This window comes from Coregonus lavaretus (assembly GCF_964263955.1).
Source record: "Coregonus lavaretus genome assembly, contig: SUPER_35_unloc_5, whole genome shotgun sequence".
Taxonomy (NCBI): domain Eukaryota; kingdom Metazoa; phylum Chordata; class Actinopteri; order Salmoniformes; family Salmonidae; genus Coregonus; species Coregonus lavaretus.
In genome coordinates this window covers 234418-254545 of record NW_028167177.1, presented here as the reverse complement: position 1 = coordinate 254545, position 20128 = coordinate 234418, and the positions used below count along the sequence as shown (strand labels likewise).

Here is a 20128-nt window from a genome sequence, read left to right as displayed (position 1 = left end):
GACGTAGAGAGGTTAAAGTCACCCAGAACTGTGAGGGGTGAGCCATCCTCAGGAAAGGAACTTATCAAGGCGTCAAGCTCATTGATGAACTCTCCAAGGGAACCTGGAGCGCGATAAATGATAAGGATGTTAAGCTTGAATGTGCTAGTGACTGTGACAGCATGGAATTCAAATGAGGAGATAGACAGATGGGTCAGGGGAGAAAGAGAGAATGTCCACTTGGGAGAGATGAGGATTCCTGTGCCACCGCCCCGCTGACCAGATGCTCTCTGGGTATGCGAGAACACATGGTCAGACGAGGAGAGAGCAGTAGGAGTAGCAGTGTTTTCTGTGGTAATCCATGTTTCCGTCAGCGCCAAGAAGTCGAGGGACTGGAGGGTAGCATAGGCTGAGATGAACTCTGCCTTGTTGGCCGCAGAACGGCAGTTCCAGAGGCTGCCGGAGACCTGGAACTCCACGTGGGTCGTGCGTGCAGGGACCACCAGGTTAGAGAGGCAGCAGCCACACGGTGTGAGGTGTTGTATGGCCTGTGCGGAGAGGAGAGAACAGGGATAGACAGACACATAGTTGACAGGCTACAGAAAAGGCTACACTAATGCAAACGAGATCGGAATGAAATTAACTAAACATCTGGGGAAGTGAGGCCTCCCTCACTAACCTTTCACTGAAACACTCAAATACAACTCTTCCAACTTCCACTTTAGAAATTATAATTGCTGTAATCTACAGTAGTTCAATGTTTCCAGGAATAGACTAACTTAGTTTATTCAGCTAGCTAACTTGGTACAGTATTCTTCTGTGAAAATGACGCCATAGCTAACTAGCATGCTAACATCCAATAACACACGGTTTAGCACCAATACTTGGTTACAACAAACTACCAATGGATCGATCATGTCCGTGTCTAGTTCCTTTCATAACGCAGAAGTAATTAAACGTTGGCTAGCTAGCACAAAGTCAGTCATGCTAGCTACACAAGTGGCTACACATCTCGAATGTTCAGAAAGTGAAGCTTACGTTGCAAAATTCTCATTGACTAAAATGATACAGTACTGCTAGCTGGTAATGTTGGCTAGCTAGCAGTGGCTGCGGTGTTGACTGTTTGAAAATGTAGCTGGCTAGCTAACCTCGATATTTTCTCTATACTACACCTTTGTCTTTGATACCAAGACAACTATGTAGCTAGCTAACTTTACACTAATCAAATCGTTCCGTTGAAATGTATTTAGTTGCTACAGTACTGCTAGCTGGTATAGTTGGCCAGCTAGCAGTGGCTGCGTTGTTGCTACCCGCTAGCTAGCTTTAATGGTCCAGGTAGTGGGTTAGCTAGCTAGCCTCTTGCTTCACCGGGCTCAGCCGAATACACTACAATACTTACCTACAATAACTACCTACAATAACTACCTGGATAAACTACCTACAATCTAAATGCATGGTTTAAGCTTACTCGACACATATAAAGAAGAAGCCAAGCTTACCTCCCCGCTTAGAGGAACACAACCTCACCCCATCGCTCCTCACACCCCAATAAGGTGTATTGCGGCCACCAACTGGACGGGGTTGAAAAAACAAGGTAAAATGAAAATCCATATGTGATGTAGGAAAACTAACTTAACTAAAAATAATACATTAACAAAAACAAAACTCACACTTTTTCCGTCCTTTAAAGCTCCATATCTCCCTTCTCAGGCTCTGGGGCCTGAGAGGGTGGTATGGCTTGTGACAATACTCCATGCATCTCCTCTGCTGAGAAGTCTTCCAGTCCCAGGAACCGCTCTGCCGCATCCACAATGATGGCTATTTTCCTGGACTTCCTCTCCACTTTGGCTGTGCCGTTAATCACCATAGCTACACCATGCCCCATGTAGCTCAGTTGGTAGAGCATGGCGCTTGCAACGCCAGGGTTGTGGGTTCGATTCCCACGGGGGGCCAGTATGAAAAGAAATGCACTCACTAACTGTAAGTCGCTCTGGATAAGAGCGTCTGCTAAATGACTCAAATTTAAAAGTCTATAATGGCCACAAAGTCCACCTTCTTGACATGTAAAATATCTGGCAACCCCTGCCGCCTGCAGAGAAGGCTTATCCACCACCATGGGCTCTTCAGGACCATTAGATCCCTCAACCCTTTTTTATAGCCGCTGCATATGAAATGCTCTAATTGGCCTTGACTTTAGCCACCTCATCCTCTTTCCATTATAAACTGGGTGGTTCCAGCCCTGAATGCTGATTGGCTGACAGCCATGGTATATCAGCTGTGGTGTACCACGGGTATGACAAAACATGTATTTTTACTGCTCTAATTATGTTGGTAACCATAAGAACAGCCCTTAGACGTGGTATATTGCCCATATACCACACCTCTTCGGTCCTTAATGCTTAATTCTAAAGACGTGGCTTCATGATCCCATAATTGCAACACTTCACATGCTCCTCACTTTTACAACACATGAGATGATCTCTTCCACAACATGGACATCTCGAATGTTCCCTTCTGCAGACACTTTCCACATGTCCAAAACCTCTACAGTGATCACACTGCATCGGTCTTTGGGTAAACCCTCTTACATGGTAATTAATATACCCCAACTGCACCTGGGTATGGATAGACTCCGAAAGAACAGACTTCACTTTCTCTCCATTCACCACACGATTCATCCGACATCCATCAATCACTCCATGAATACTTTTCATTTCTGCAACATCGACTTCCCAGGAGACGCCAGTACAGGAGGTTGGTGGCACCTTAATTGGGGAGGACTGGCTCGTGGTAATGGCTGGAGCGGAATGGGTGGAATAGTATCAAATGCATCAAACTCACGGTTTCCATGTGTTTGCCATTCCATTTGCGCCCTTCCAGCCATTATTATGAGCTGTTATCCCCTCAGCAGCCTTGTGTGGACGCCAGATGTTACCCCCTTGAGGTGTGCCCTGCTCCGAATAGCCACGCACAACATGGCAACCTTAACGAATCGGGTGACACACACACTCCTTCTGTTCCTCAGAAGTACAAGAAATCAGAACAAGTCCACTTCTCGTAATCCTCACAGAATTCACTTTACCCATCACTCTTTCCACCAGTCTGGATATCTCAAATGGATTCCTCAGATTTGGCAACTTGATCCGCTCCTCTTCAACAAACCGTACTCCTATAAGACAAGAGGGGACATACACAGAACTGGATGTTTTATTTCCTAACACTGCTTTGCTCTGTTTTCCATTCTTTTGGACAATAGTCCAATCTTCCTCGATTCCACTGCCATTAGTTCCAACATCCACACCATAGAGAATGATAGAGGCCTCTAGTGGCCAAAAGGCTGTGTTCGCATGGGCAGCGCAATTCAGGGCTCATACCATTTTAGTGTTGTCAACTGGGTGGGAATTCCAACTTCATTGGCTGATCCCTCCTGGTGACCCTGTTGGAGTCATGTCTAATCGGGTCATCAGGATTGACTACTTCCAAATGGATATTGCCTCAATGACGCTGTCAGACGCTATAATGGCACAGATACAAAGATCTATCTATCTTTATGATCCACACCTGATTCTGCTTCCGCCATCTTGCACCTGCAAGTCACAACCTCACTTCCGTTTACACTGAAGAGAAAGGATCTTATTGGTTGGCGTCATAGCTCAAAGGGTGTGGTTAAATGAAAAAAGTATGTGTGCTGTTGTTTGATTTATGATACTGCGACATTACACATCAAACCTTCTTGTGCGTTTCCAGCAGACTAGATGTTGTATTGCTGCCTTTCTCAGGTCAGAGTGCAAATTACACATTTAAATATCTACAGAAAAATGTATTCCTATCCTCAGCATACCACTAGCAATATAACAGGACATACTTCAGGCTCTACCTCGCCACATTCCTCACACTTCCCATCTGGGTGTTTCCCCACTGACAATAACCCACTTCCCAATCCACAATGACCCAACCTCAGTCTTGTCAACAGCACCCCATCCCTCCTTTCACTCCCCAGATATCTTCCTCACAGAATTCTAGATGGAGAAAAACTGCCTTCCCCGCTCCTCTCTCCCACTCACGTTGCCACTCCTGGGTCAACCCCTCTGCTATGATGCTCCTACATTCCATCCTCCCTAAAGGGACCACCACATCAACCTCCTCCCTCTTCAGAGCTGCTTTCGCTACCTTATCCGCTGCCTCATTTCCCCCTACCCCAACATGAGCTGAGACCCACAGAAAACCTACTTTACACCCTTTCTGCCCCACCCTATAAAGTGCCATCAACAGCTCTTATCAGGTCTGGGTGTACCTTTGACTTCCCTTCTCTCAGCGCCACCAGGCTAGTAGCAGTCTGAACACACAATTATCCTTTTAGGCCCTACTTCTTCCACCCATCCCAATCCCCACACTACACATCAAACCTATTCATGATCAGTATCTTTCAAGCGGTCGTCACTAGTTGTCCACAGCCACAGTTATAATTATGGCTAAACCCCTATTTCTACAATGTATCTTAACCCCAATGCTAACCTTATGCCTAACCCTAAACTTCAATTAGCAAAAAGCTCATTTTTGTTTTCATGAATTTGTACAATATAGCAATTTTTTTTACTTTACCTGTGGAACCTAGTGGAAACCCTTTCAAGCTCGGTCCTTGCCCTCTGGGGTCCTTGCTATCATGGATCCTTGGGATGTGCCCCCAAATGTCAACATATCAAAAGGACAACATGATTTCTCATTTATTAAAATATTTGATAACCTATTTTTTTGTACATAAATTAACAAATAACACATAATTTGGCATAATCAGGTGGTAAAGGTGTTATAAAAACACATTTGTTATGAATAGAACATAAGGAAAACCAAATTCAGAGGTGAAAGTGTTACACTTCAATGTCAGTGTTTTGGCTATGCCAACACACCAAACAACAAGCCTATATCATGTGAGCATACCCAGATGCTCAACTAAGGAACCTAGTAATCCCCCAAAAACTCCAACCCCAGTACACTTCACATGATAACTATACTATTTCAACTAATGAATAGCTACGATTTCTCTCTGTTGTGGACACTCCTATGTCTGATGAGGTAACTCAGGAAGGAGAAGCTCTTGTAACATAGTTTGCACTTGAAGGGCCTCTCCTTGGTGTGAACGGTCTGGTGCTGCTTCATATATTTAGTCTTAGCAAAGCGCTTCCCACATGTGGGGCAGGCATATGGCTTGTCTACGTCCGTCGTAACGCTCGGCCTCCCACATTGTGACCCAATGACAACAGATGAGGTAGAAGCAGGTGGGTTAGTCTCTGAGCTCCCTCCTTGATCTCTAGCCATTGTTTGGTTGTTGTTGGGATTCTGTACTGTGTTAGAGGCTAGGTAGCGCTTGTGGTGAATGCCCATCCTGACCCTGTCTGTATTTGTGGGGTAACCATGAGGTAACTGAGGAAGGCTAGACCCAGGTCCAAGCCCAGGCCTTCTATGAACCCATTCACCAGGCATTAGACGAGATCCTGAAGGAGAAGACAGACTTCCTGATAGACTACCATCAGGGGAGTCTCCCACCACTCTCTGTGAAGGCTGAAGCCCAGGGTGACTTCCTCTGTTCATCATGGATACTGTGGTGTTTGTATCATAGGAACAGGAGGGCCTATCGCTATCAGCCCCAGGCCCTGCTTCATCCCTGCACTGAGACTGTGAAGAGAAGGGTCTGGGCTGCAGACTGGATCCCTGATTGGAGCCTCTGTCTCTCTGATGACCACCAGGACTGAGGTTGTTCAGTCCACCTGTCCACAGGTTATGTTCTGTGTGGTGGTGGAGTGTCTGTCCCTCGCGGTTTGGTCCTGGTTCCGATTCAGGAAGGAAGAGCGACGGCTCCTGATCGATGGTTCTGATCCGGGGCCAGGGTTTGTGACCAGCCACCTCAGAGGTCCAGTCTCTCCCACCAGTGACACCGGATATCAGAAGGTCATCATTGACTGCAGACTGCAAACAAGAGATTGTACAGAAAAGCATAAAGGTTTATATAAGAAACACTTTACACAGAAAGATTACATGATATTATAAAATGTTAATCACAGTCAAGCCCATCTCTAACACTGATTCAAATACCTAACAATATGGAGCCATTGGAATGATACAAAAATAACCAAGTCAATCAATTTCGTAATATTTAATTTCAACAAAATGGCATTACAATCACATTTATTGCACAAAAGGATGTGACAAGAAAAATCTGGTACCCTTGTTTTGATCAGATTTATTTTAGAATACTTTGGAAAAGGTTCAACATTACATAAACATGACACTTCATCAGTGACGCATTTTAAGACACCAATCATCACCATATCATCTACTCTGCCTCATCATACTCATTCTTTCCTCAGTTCACCTCATCCAGTTTCATCTAAAACAACAGAATGAACTAAACAAAAAAACTAGCTAATACTACATGTCTCTATACATGGGCCGTGTGCATTTTCTGCTGGTGTATCCTGAGGTAGCTCCTCTCTGAGAACCTCTTCCTGCAGTGCATACAGACAAACGGCCTCTCTCCCATGTGAACCTTCAGGTGCATCTTCAGGTTGAACGAGTGGGAGAAACTGGCCTGGCACAGGTGGCAGCCGAACGGTTTCTCCCCTATGTGGACCCTGTGGAGAATCTCCACCTGTTTAGGGAAACTGAAGGCTTTCCCACAGAATGAACATGGGAAGCGCTGCTCTTTGCCACCGGATCTACTGAAAGCGTAACTACTACTGTAATTTGTCAGTGGGCTTGTGTAGCCATTTAGTGTTGAGGCACTGGCATTGTCTGAGGTCTGGTTTAACATAAGGAGATTGTGAGGAGGACGAAGGCCAGGGATTGTCTGTGTTGTCGCAGGGTCCATGTTCCAGTTGATAGATCCTATAGAAGGCAGGCTGAAGGCAGCACCTGTTAGGGGGTTAACCTGAGGCGCCATCAGTCTCTCTGAATCACAACTATAGGAGCAGGACGGAGCATCGCTAGCCGAGTCTGTCTGTTCTCTCCAGCCGAATACGAACACGACAACCAGTCTGTTGTCATGGAGACTAAGTTTGGGTGTTGTTTTGTGTTTGACTATCTGTTTCTGGTTAACAGTGTTGTTCCCCAGCCCAGAGTTGAGGACGCTGTTCCATCCACTGACCTCCACTATGTCGCCTCTGGTCCTGGCCTGCTCGGTGATGTTGTCCCCTGGGCCCTTGGCTAAACCCGTCTGGGTCTGGGAATCTAAGATGGCCGCCCAGTCTCCTCTGTTAGCCACCAGCCAACCACCTGCAAGAAGAGGTTACAAAATAGACTTTACAAACATGTCAGAAAAAAATTACATATTGAGTTTTCTTTGAGTGAATTACCTGGTCAAGTTCATACATTACAATGTGGGTTTTTCTATTGATTTCATTTTATGAATGAAATAAACTATAGCCAGATGCATCACTATTCCTATTGAATATCTATTACTGAATGTAGGCTATATGTATTTCTCCCTTACCTTGCTCCCCCATCTTTAGTCCACTCAGCAGATCAATGCTCTCTGGTCCGTCCTCTACTGTCTCCTCTTTGACCAGCAGCAGATCAGGCTTCCCATCCTCCATGTCTACTGACTGTAAGAGATACAGAGTGAGAGGATGTTGGATCAAGAAATCTGATATGAGCACCCTGCTATGGAGCATCTTCTGATTGGGCAATGAGGGATTGCTATGAGCACTATGCAAACATGTTAGTTGATTTGATTACTTAACCATCTTTAATTGTTTGATAATTCAAAGACATGGCCCTACACTAAAGACAAAATTAATCAAGACTTGGGCCCGTAGGAGTGCTGATCTAGGATCTTTCCATATAATCTTACTCATTATGATATAAAAGGCAAAAATGATCTTAGATCAGCACTCCTGCTCTGAGAGGCTTTGTGGAAACAGGCCCTGACCTAATACTATGCAGACAGTAGTTCACAGTGGGCTCACCTCAGTGAGACTGCGTGTGGTCCTGTGCTGCTCAGCTGGTTCCTCTGTGGGTTCAGGAGGTGGTGTAGTCTGGTTGTCCTCCATGACCATGGTCCCCTCAGGGTTCCCCAGACCCTCCTCACACCCCTCCTCCTTCACCAGCAGCACCTCTGGACCCTCCTCCTCCTCCTGGAAGAGACAGGTGATACAGATTACACAGACATACACTCCCTCAGGTACGTACACACACACACACACACACACAGATAATAAACACACTTTAAACATGGAGTGTTTACCCATCCCCAATACATTTGAATCATATACTGGAGTTACAGAATGACTTCATTGTTGTTAAACCCATCATGGTGGACATAAATATGATGTTGTGGGTAAAATAAGTCAGCTATGATAAGTCAAAAGTCATCAGACAAACCTGACTAAACTATTGTGACATGTACAGTAGGTGTTTGTTAGTGTGTGGGTATGTAGGTATATTTAGTACGTGTATAATGGTTATAACGTGTTGTTGGGTGTATGCAGAATAGAGTGAGATCAGATGTGATGTAGACTAAAGAGAGTCTCAATGAAAGTCTTAGAATGAAAAGTCCCATTTTGTGTTTATTGAACATAAACAAGTTTTAAATACACCATATGAAAACCACACATACACATGTCTCAACTACAAATCTGCATGAAGTTGATAAACGGCATTCATTGTCATTAAAAGTGTCTTGGGGAAAAACATTTAAGTAGTTGAATGGAACTAATGAAATAGGCATTTGTCAACATCATATATCCTACACAGTGTTTCCCAACTCCAGTCCTCCAGTGCCACCAACAGTACACATTGTTATTGTAGCCCCAGACAAGCACACCTGATTCAACTTGGCAACTAATCATCAATGGCTACACAAGCCCACTGACATTGAGTTGAATGAGGTGTGCTTGTCCGGGGGCTACAACGAAAAGGTGTACTGTTGAGGGACTTGAGGACTGGAGTTGGTAAACAGTGGCCTACACAGTACAAACACTATATGTAATAGACTTTTTAGGCTTATACAGTGCATTCGGAAAGTATTCAGACCCCTTGAAGTTTTACAGCCTTATTCTAAAATGGATTAAATTGTTTTTTTCCCCCTCAATCTACACACAATACCCCATAATGACAAAGTGAAAACAGGTTTTTAGAAATGTTAGCAAATGTATTAAAAATAATAAACAGATACCTTATTTACATAAGTATTCAGACCCTTTGCTATGAGACTTGATTGCGCTCAGGTGCATCCTGTTTCCATTGATCATCCTTGAGATGTTTCTGCAACTTGATTGGAGTCCACCTGTGGTAAATTCAATTGATTGGACATGATTTGGAAAGGCACACATCTGTCTATATAAGGTCCCACAGTTGACAGTAAATGTCAGAGCAAAAACCAAGTCATGAGGTCGAAGGAATTGTCCGTACAGCTCCGAGACAGGACTGTGTCGAGGCACAGATCTGGGGAAGGGTACCAAAACATTTCTGCAGCATTGAAGGTCCCGAAGAACACAGTGGACTCCATCCTTCTTCAATGGAAGACGTTTGGAACCACCAAAAGTCTTCATAGAGCTGGCCGCCCGGCCAAACTGAGCAATCGGGGGAGAAGGGCCTTGGTCAGGGAGGTGACCAAGAACCCGATGGTCACTCTGACAGAGCTCCAGAGTTCCTCTGTGGAGATGGGAGAACCTTCCAGAAGGACAACCATCTCTGCAGCACTTCACCAATCAGGCCTTTATGGTAGAGTGGCCAGATGGAAGCCACTCCTCAGTAAAAAGGCACATGACAGCCCGCATGGAGTTTGCCAAAAGGCACCTAAAGGACTCTCAGACCATGAGAAACAAGATTCTCTGGTCTGATGAATCCAAGAGTGAATGCTTTGGCTTGAATGCCAAGCATCACGTCTGGAGGAAACCTGACACCATCCCTACGGTGAAGCATGGTGGTGGCAGCATCATGCTGTGGGGATGTTTTTCAGCGGCAGGGTCTGGGAGACTAGTCAAGATCGAGAGAAAGACGAACAGAGCAAAGTACAGAGAGATCCTTGATGAAAATCTGCTCAGGACCTCAGACTGGGGCGAAGGTTCACCTTCCAACAGGAGAACAACCCTAAGCACATAGCCAAGACAACGCAGGAGTGGCTTCGGGACAAGTCTCTGAATATTCTTGAGTGGCCCAGCCAGAGCCCGGACTTCAACCCGATCGAACATCTCTGAAGAGACCTGAAAATATCTGTGCAGTGACGCTCCCCATCAAACGTGACAGAGCTTGAGAGGATCTGCAGAAAAGAACGGGAGAAACTCTCCAAATACAGGTGTCCCAAGCTTGTAGCGTCATACCCAAGAAGACTCGAGGCTGTAATCGCTGCCAAAGGTGCTTCAACAAAGTACTGAGTAAAGGGTCTGAATACTTATGTAAATGTAAAAATATCAGTTTGTTTTTAATATATTTGCAAAAATTAAAACAAACCTGTTTTTGTTTCGTCATAATGGGGTATTGTGTGTAGATTGAGGGGAAAAAACAATTTAATCAATTTTAGAATAAAGCTATAACGTAACAATGTGGAAAAAGTCAAGGGGTCTGAATACTTTCCGAATGCACTGTATATCCTACAATGTCTGGGCCTTGCACTTCAACACTTAGTTGTTGTGGAAATTGACCCACTGCTGCTGTTTACTTTTTGCATCTACGTCATCTCACTGAGTCGATCCTTAATGCAGGGTTTCATCTAAACGTCAGAGGCTATCGAGTGGAATGGTTACGTTCTATGTTATAGAGTGGAATGGTTTTTCTGCTGGTGTATCCGGAGGCATCTCCTCTCTGAGAACCTCTTCCTGCAATGCGTACAGGCGAACGGCTTCTCTCCCGTGTGGACCCTCTGGTGCCTCTTCAGGTGACCAGCCTGGGTGAAGCGCATGTGACACTGGGTACAGCTGAAGGGTTTCTCCCCTGTGTGGACCCTCTGGTGCCTCTTCAGAGTGCCAGCCTGGGTGAAGCACATGTGACACTGGGTACAGCTGAAGGGTTTCACCCCTGTGTGGACCCTCTGGTGGATCTCCACATTCTGTGAGCAGCTGAAGCCTTTGTTACAGAACATGCAGAGGAACCGTTTCTCTTTACTATTGCCTGATGTGGCTCCCCCTCCCTGAGCCTGGGCTCTAGCCGTGTCGTTTGAGTTCAATCCCTGATCGAAAAGGACACGGCCGTTTGAATCGGAAGGTCCCATTGACGTGGACACTGGGTCGTGATCCCTGAATGCGTGTAAAGAGAAGTGGGTAGCAACATTTAGATTTGTCTCGAGGTTTTCCCTGTAGTCTAAGAAGTCACTGGTGTTGCTCTGTGAGTGTCCTTCTCCTAAGTGAGTCTCGTCTGCATTCCATGTCAGAGGAGTGTCACGCTCCACTTTCACAGTCACCTCATCTACGACCATACCCTCCCCTTTCTTATCTAGGCACCCTTCAGAGTATACACTACTACTGTACCGGTTCCAGTCCCCTCTAGACAGATCAGTCTGTGTCTCTAAACCCAAGGGCATGTTGCCAGGGTTCATCTCTGTAGTGTAAGAACAAGACGGATCATCACTGCCAGTGTCTAACGCATCACCATAGCCATCCCCATGGGAATGAACCATCCTCTGGCTCTGGTGAAATACCGGTAAGTATTCTGAGCTGGTAGCAGGAGGACAGCCCAGTCTCCCCAGCTCCAGTCTCTCTGGGTCTGATCTGTGGTCAGATCCTGTGTGTAAGAGCCTGTGTGTTACAGTTACAGTCTTGGTGTCTGTCTCGGACTTGAGGACGGCGTTCGGCGTTCCACTGACCTCCATGATGCTGCGTGTGGTCCTGGGCTGGGGCGCGGTGGCAGTGAGGTCCTCCGTGGCTTCAGGGGGCGCTCCAGCCTCTCCAGTCTGGATTTCTCTGCTGTGCTGTGGGTCCTCCTCTCCTTCAGACCTCTCCTGTTTGACCCCAGGACCTACAACCTCTGCATCTGCAGACTGACACAAGAAGTGAGGAGGTTATTATTACCAGTGTCCAGTTGAATTGTATAACAATGTCATAGGGAAGTCTCACAAGCTCCACTATGGCAGATAAATAAGGATGTACATGTAAGCAAGTGAACAGCTGAGGGGAGCCTTTCTGAAATAAACTGGCCACATTTGATGTACTGTAATTCTGATGTAATACTATTCCACTAACATCGATCACGATAACGTGCTGGGTTGAGGTTCCACTCCCCTCATCAACAATGATTGGTTGGTCATCTCTCCATGTATTGTGTCCCGCTGTCTTCACAAAGCTCCTGTTGCCTCCAGTGAGATGTCCTTCACCTGAGAGAGTGATTTGAGGAAAAGAGGTGGTTAGGTTAGCTACTGTAAATGCTCAACACTATATTATACACTATTGACACTGTCTAGAATTGGCAAGGATGTAAGGTAACACTTCTTCTAACTTCTTGATACTATTTATTGATTGTATTATGTTTCATGTATCACATTGTTTTCATTGACTAAATCATAGGAAATGCAGTAAATCAAGAATGTGGTTAGAATATGATAGTGTGTTCGCGCAAGATAGCTAAGTAATAAAGGGAATTATTGCATACTATCCAAAAACTGACCAAGACCCATTTCTGGTTAACCATATCGTTAACACATCTAAAGTTACACATGCGCAGAAGAGAACGGTGCTATAGGCCCCACAGCCTCGGCCTTCTAGTCCAGTCTATGTGCCAAACTTTAGCTGATATGTTCACTTTTTCATAAAAGCATGAAACTTGGTACACTTTGGGGCCCTGAATATGTTCAGATATGGAGCAATCCCAAAAATGGCCGTTTTTTTATTCCGCCATAACCAAATAATGTATTTTGTTATATCGTCTGAACCAAACATGATAACACAGAAAGGGTGATGTCTACACCTATGTTTTGATGATCAAGGACTACAATGATACCCAGTACATCATAAATAAATGTAGTTCAGTTTATTATATAATGGTGGTAAGCCATGGGAAGAAATCTACTGAAATCGCAGATTCTGACAACATACACAATTTAATATTATTTCTGTGGCATACAGAGCCAAACAGTTGTCTGCTGCAGACAATATGGAAGGAACCTCCTTTAGCTGTACCGGGATGAAGGTTGGCATGCATGTGACCATCTAGTCCAGACCAGTTGTCAATTATGACAAGCGAGTATGGTAGAGTATGTGACCATTATACAGTTATTCATTTAGGCAAGATTCATGGCATGGATGACCAACAGACTCATAGTAGATCAGAGTGTACGAGACACTCTAGCCAGATAGTTGTCCACATGGGCCGACAAAGATCTCATTCTAATAGGCTTACTTACTCAAGCCACATTATCCTCATTGGGACATAAATCCATAATGAGTCAAAACTGAGCATTCTGAGAATATGGCCAAGTCATCGTCTCTTGATGTGTGACATTTTGGCAACCGGTCCTACTTGTATAACGTACTGTTGTGTATTTTATTCAGCCAGAAGATGCAGCAGATTCAAGACAACCACTGCTGAGAGACTACATCCTTCTCAAGTGTTTCTTGACAACACGGGAACATTCCAAACCATACAACAGAACATATTTGACATTGCTGTCGTAATATAGGTGGACATTTGTTTCGAGGCTGTTCTGCTCAGACCTCCAAATAGGACGAGTTGGACAAATGCACAATGAGAGGTTGTTGTCTAGAGCAGTGTTTCCCAACACTGATCCTCGAGTACCCCCAACTGTATGCATTTGTATTGTAACCCTGGACAAGCGCACCTGATTCAACTTGTCAACTAATGATCAAGCCCTCAATGAGCTGAATGAGGCGTGTTTGTCCAGGGCTACAACAAACATGTGTACTGTTGGGGGTACTGGAGGACCAGGGTTGGGAAACACTGGTCTAGAGCAGTTTTTTTCCACTAGCGCCGGCTTTCGGCTATCCAGCCGATTACTCATTTTCAGCCGGCTACTTGTTTCACTTAAATTAACTAGGCTACCTTTCAATTCGCTAGTCACAATAAAGTCGTCGAGCTCTCTCCCGCTAGAATAAATGATATGCATCTTTTAGTTTTCTATTGATAGGACAGGCACCTGTCAGTCACAAAGTAAGCAATGACTGTCTGTCCCGCCTTCCGGTACCTGAGTGTGCGCTGTTGTTGCAGTCAGAGAGCAAGAGCCGAAGCGAGAGGATTTTCTCCTTCCTAAATCTGTCCGCGTGAGATGAGCACTTTTTTGTATGTAGGACTATGAGAGTGTCGAGTTACATTAGGGTTATTTGATCGAATAGAAGTTTCGTTATGTTTAGGCTGTTACAAATGTACTGATATAAGTGGATGCACATGGCATTCCGGCAACTTTGAGGAAAAACAACTTGATTATGCCTGTTGGGCACACGTATCTGCCCTCTCATTGGCTAGAATGGTCCCACCTGACCTCGCTTGCCTCCATCATTGAGGACATGTATTTCCATTGTTAGAGCGGTCACTCAAATATCTTATCAAATATGATCTATTATATTGACGTGGTCGAATTTCTTTACACGGAGGGAGAGAGCATGATGCTCCTTCCTCGTCACTGTGAGTGAATTTGCTCGTCCAATATGTGGTAACGATGAGTCAATCCACTTAGCCTATTGTTTTCTGGCACATTTATTTTATTTCGCGTGTTCCATTTGCAGCCACGGAGTGGTGGCGCATAGGGTATTTACTGTGCTTTAATTGACGAAGGGCAAGCTTGATTAGTTCATAAAAGGTGTCGAACTGACTGAATAAAGTCAATCTCATATCCTTGCCATTCATAACTCATACAACGTAGTTATGTCCATGGTATCGCATATGGCCAAGTAAACTAAAGATCTCGTTCGTATTGTCGATATGAAGTCCATCAGGACTTGCCAGACAGTGATGTTAAACAATTCAATCTGTTTACTTTTAGCATATTTTGGACCAGAGTGAGGCTCTCTCTCCGATTGCTCCTGTAGTGAGGAGGATTCTTCATTGAACGTTTTCATAATTTATCAGCAAATAATCGCCAAAAAGCCTACCAGTATTCAAATTAGGGAGCCATATGAACGGTTCTCTTAACGATGCGATTCGTAAGCTACTGACGAGCTAGAACTTAATTGAGCATCTGTTCTGTTTATTTTAGAGACCCATTTTGTCATTTGAAAAACTGCCCATCACACAATTTGTTTGATTTTAAATGTAACCTTTAATTAATTTAAGATAATTTGGGCTATTTACTTCACTGGCTGGCTACTTTTTCTATTTGGCTGGCTACTCCATGTGCTTATGGAAAACACTGCTAGAGATCTTCCAGCTGGGAGAAGACGGTCCACTCAATACCTCTGGATTTGTATGACGTGGCTAGCTAAACTCATGCGCAGAAACACATAATCGGGTCTAACGGTCGTGTACCGCCGGAATGTGCACGTGCAGACCGTCAAATCAAAGGCACTCCTTCGATATAAAGTTGTTTTTGACAAAAATAAGAACAGGTTGTTGTAATGACATGTTCAGCTACTTGAGACATTGGAATCTAGGTCGTGCCTTCAGATTTTGAGAAAAGTAATAACTAAGCAAGAAACGTTCACTTCTCCCATTGACACACCAAACCCCTGTCTGGTCTGTCGAGTCTGCTTTGCGAGGTGTTCCTGTGTTGGCCACTTGTAACTCTGGGTTTGAAAACTCTGTGGTATTGCCCATAATTGAGGGGTGTGCCACCAAATTTGGGGTAGTGTATAGAGCAATTGCCTATTAAGTGCCAAATAAAGTAAAAGGGTTGACGATTTCATCCTAAATCAGCCATAAAATCCCCTTGTGACAGGGGGAATGGAAGCGTGTTGTGTGCAACAGGGAGGGGCAATTGAATGTGAGCTTCACAACAAAAATAATAATTGTTAAAAAATTCTAGCCTGTCTATGGGTAACAAGGTTGACGTGTTATGCTCGACCTGCTCAGTTTTTCAACACAAAACACCAGAAAATGGCCATAAAGAGTAGAACCAGCTCAGCTTTTACACTATGATTAGTTTATTAGATGTTCAATGTTTCTTTAGAATTTTTTGTTTTTTAAAGGAATAGTTTCACTATATTAAAACGAGTTCAGTTCACCTAACAGGGTTGACCTTAAAATGAGGGACATACATTTAATGTGATTAGATGAACCCCTAATCACATGAAATAAATAATAATATTCAGAAAAGACTGTCAAAGAAACACAACTAGGGCTTTACAATGATGATGAAAACTTGGGAGAAATGTTGGGGTTAAGTGGGTTAAAATCTTCCTAAGTCACAGAAGATGCACATGTCAAAATGCTGAATTTTGGCACATTAGGAAGTCTTTATTCATATTGAACATTTTAATTTATTACATTTTCCATGTGGTCTATATTAAAGGAAACTATATTTAATATAACAGGCTTTTAAATGTAATATTGGTGCACAATTTCTACTTAAAATATCAAAAGGGACGCACAAAGTACTCATTTGGTGAAACGACCCTTGAAGTAGTCCAAATGTCCAAGTTTGTAACAATCTTGATAAGTATACCATATAATCTCAATCTTCCAGAGTGACACCATGCATACTACCAAAGCCTTCTTGAAGTCTATAAAAGCCTTCTTGAAGTCTATAAAGCCTTCTTGAAGTCTATAAAGCCTTCTTGAAGTCTATGGAGTGGGGGGACCAGACATACATCCCTGTCCCGTTCAGAGCCAATTTGCCTTTAAACAGAACATAAGGTCCTTGGACTATAAGGATAACATTATGCTCCTTTAGTCCAATATTGGGCTAACTCTATGAATAAAAAATGGTTCTGCATTGCCTCTAAACTGGGATTCACTTTCAAGTATTATGTTTCTCGAAAAGTTCTGTTTTTTTAAATCAACAGAAATAATATTATATGGTGTATGTTGAGAAATGGCGATTTAATTGGATTTCTTCACATGACAGTCCACCATTACATAATTATCCTGAACTGTTTATGATGTACTTGACCATCAAAACATACACATGGCCAAAAGTATGTGGACACATGCTCGTCGAACATCTCAAAAATCATGGGCATTAATATGGAGTTGGTCCCCCCTTTGCTGCTATAACAGCCTCCACTCTTCTGGGAAGGCTTTCCACTAGATGGAACATTGCTGCAGGGATTTGCTTCCATTCAGCCACAAGAGCATTAGTGAGGTCGGGCACTGATGATAACGCCTTTCTGCCTGGCTCACAGTCGGCATTCCAATTCATCCCAAAAGTTTTCAATGGGGTTGAGGTCAGGGCTCTGTGCAGGCCAGTCAAGTTCTTCCACACCAATCTCGACAAACCATTTCTGTATGAAGCTCGCTTTGTGCACGGGGGCATTGTCATGCTGAAACAGGAATGGGCCTTCCCCAAACTGTTGCCACAAAGTTGAAAGCACAGAATCATCTAGAATGTCACTATGCTGTAGCGTTAAGATTTCCCTTCACTGAAACTAAGGGGCCTAGCCCGAACCATGAAAAACAGCCCCAGACCATTATTCCTCCTCCACCAAAATGTACAGTTGGCACTATGCATTTGGGGCAGGTAGCGTTCTCCTGGCATCTGCCAAACCCAGATTTGTCAGTCAGACTGCCAGATGGTGAAGCATGATTCATCACTTCAGAGAACCGCTCCAGAGTCCAATGGTGGCGAGCTTTACACCACTCCAGCCGACGCTTGGCATTGCGCATGGTGATCTTAGGCTTATGTGCGGCTGCTTGGCCATGGAAACCCATTTCATGAAGCTCCCGACGAACAGTTATTGTGCCGACGTTGCTTCCAGAGGCAGTTTGGAACTCGGTAGTGAGTGTTGCAAACAAGGACAGACGATTTTTACGTGCTATGCGCTGCAGCGGTCCCAATTTGTGAGCATGTGTGGCCTACCACTTTGTGGCTGAGCCATTGTTGCTCCTAGACGTTTCCACTTCACAATAACAGCACTTACAGTTGACTGGGGCAGCTCTAGAAGGGCAGAAATTGAACGAACTGACTCGTTGGAATGGTGGCATCCTATGATTGTGCTCTTAAGTATGGGCCATTCTACTGCCAATGTTTACTTATGGAGATTGCATGGCTGTGTGCTCGATTGTATACACCTGTCAGCAATGGGTGTGGCTGAAATAGCCAAATAAACTAATTTGAAGAGGTGTCCACAAACTTTTGGCCATGTAGGTGTAAAAGTCCCATTTTCTGTGTTATCATGTTTGGTGTAGCAGATATTACGGAAAATACATTGTCCGGTTATGGTGGAATAGCAAAATGAGGTTGTGTATGGCATCCTTGTAGTTATTGACCATCAAAACATAGGGGTGGGTATACATCACCTTTTCTGTTATATCATGTTTGATTCTGGAGATATGACGCAAAACACATTATTTCATTATGGCGGAATGGGAAAAGCCGCCAGGATGTGTTTTTTGCAATGCCTCCATATGTGTTCAGGGCCCCCAAACTGTACTAGTGTACAAAGGGTGTGTTCGTAAATTCACTCTGGAGTGCCAGAGTGCGCTCTGGGCGTTGGGTTCATCCGAGCGTTCTGACCTCACAACCGCAGTCAAGCTAACTGGCTAAAGTTGGCTAGCTACTTCCAGACACATGAGAGAACACCTCACTGACCATTTTACTCGCCTTAGCAGAGCTGGTTTGGCTGTGTTCATGTTATCTAGAGCGTTGGTGACAAACTGTGCTGGCAACAATTTAATAACGTTTTTTGACACCGGTCATATTTAACGGTTGTTATGCGTTCGTAAAATCATCAGTTATGCTGCGCTTTCTGGCACACTCCGAGAGTGCTCTGACATCGGAGTAGATAGCCAGTGTTAATTTACGAACTCACCCTTGTGTCATGCTTTTATGAAAAAGTGAACATAATTTCCACATATTGCCAGGACTATCCTGCAAAATGTACCTCTTGCCGTTGCTCTATATCGGTCGAGGATCTTGACACTTCTGGGACTGGCGAGGACGCGCTCTCGCATTGTCCTCTCTGTGCGCTCCCGTGACACCTTCATTTCTAGTAGCTGTAGTTTCCTCCTCAATGCCCTGTTTTCTTTCTGGCTTTGAGTTATTTCCAAACGAAACACTGCATAGTCGTCGTCCACGATTTTACAGATCTCTGCCACGGCTGCATTCGCTAGCACCTCCATAATGGAGGCTATTTGAGTGTGAAAAACCATACAGTTAGCCATTGTTAGCTAGATAGCATTTATCAGTCAAGTCCCGTCTCCAAAGCGAATTAAAGACTACATGGGATAAGTATGTGATGCTGTGCAGTTAAATGAGTCATATTTTGAGTTCCATGGTGTTAATACACGTATAAATAACAACAATAAAAACGCAAACTTGTTCTTGACTACTGTTTACTTCCGTTTACTACTTCTTCTTCTTTGGAGTTTACCGGCGGTTGGCATCCAATATGTTGCATTACCTCCCCCAACTGGACTATAATATAACTCCATTATACTTTGTGATACAAATAAAATAAAATCAACAAACCAAAAATAAATATATACCAAAAAAAACACCCTTCCAACTAACCCTACACTCATTAAAAACCCACTACCCCATTCCACTACTTTGACCTTATGCCAACGGCCTGGGACGACGAGACACCACCACTCAACACATCCTGTAACTCTTCTGAAGTCAAATATTGTATACCTAAATACTTCTCTGCAGCTGCCACCACAACATATATTTTCTGTGATTTACATTCCATTTTGTGGTACAGCATACTGGCCAAATCAATGTTTTATTTTTTTACATTTCAGAAAGTATTCACACCCCTTTGTTGTGTTACAACCTGAATTTAAAATGCATTACATTTAGATTATTTTTGTCACTGGCCTACACACAATACCCCATAATATCAAAGTGGAATTATGTTTTTAGAATATTTTACTAATTAATAAAAAATGAAAAGCTGAAATGTCTTGAGTCATTAAGTATTCAACCCCTTTGATATGGCAAGTCTAAATAAGTTCAGCAATAATAGTGTTTAACATGATTTTTGTACCCTACACATGCAGTCGAACAGTGAATTTCAAACACAGATTCAACCACAAAGACCAGGGAGGTTTTCCAATGCCTCGCAAAGAAGGGCACGTATAGGTATTTCAATATATACTTTTTAAAGCAGACATT

At 43.8% G+C, this 20128-nt stretch overlaps 1 protein-coding gene across 1 annotated transcript; it reads right to left on the bottom strand.

Moving 5' to 3' along the window:
• Positions 1-4687: 4687 nt before the first annotated feature.
• On the bottom strand, positions 4688-19373 carry LOC311110382 (uncharacterized protein). The gene is made up of 7 exons (XM_084188929.1): positions 18894-19373; positions 12150-12280; positions 11774-11947; positions 7941-8108; positions 7466-7577; positions 7121-7248; positions 4688-5943 (listed from the first exon to the last, which is right to left on the bottom strand). Exons 1-7 carry the CDS (start codon positions 19171-19173, stop codon positions 5011-5013), a joined length of 1926 nt encoding a protein of 641 aa, XP_084045055.1. The 5' UTR covers positions 19174-19373; the 3' UTR covers positions 4688-5010.
• Between the last annotated feature and the right edge of the window lie 755 nt (positions 19374-20128).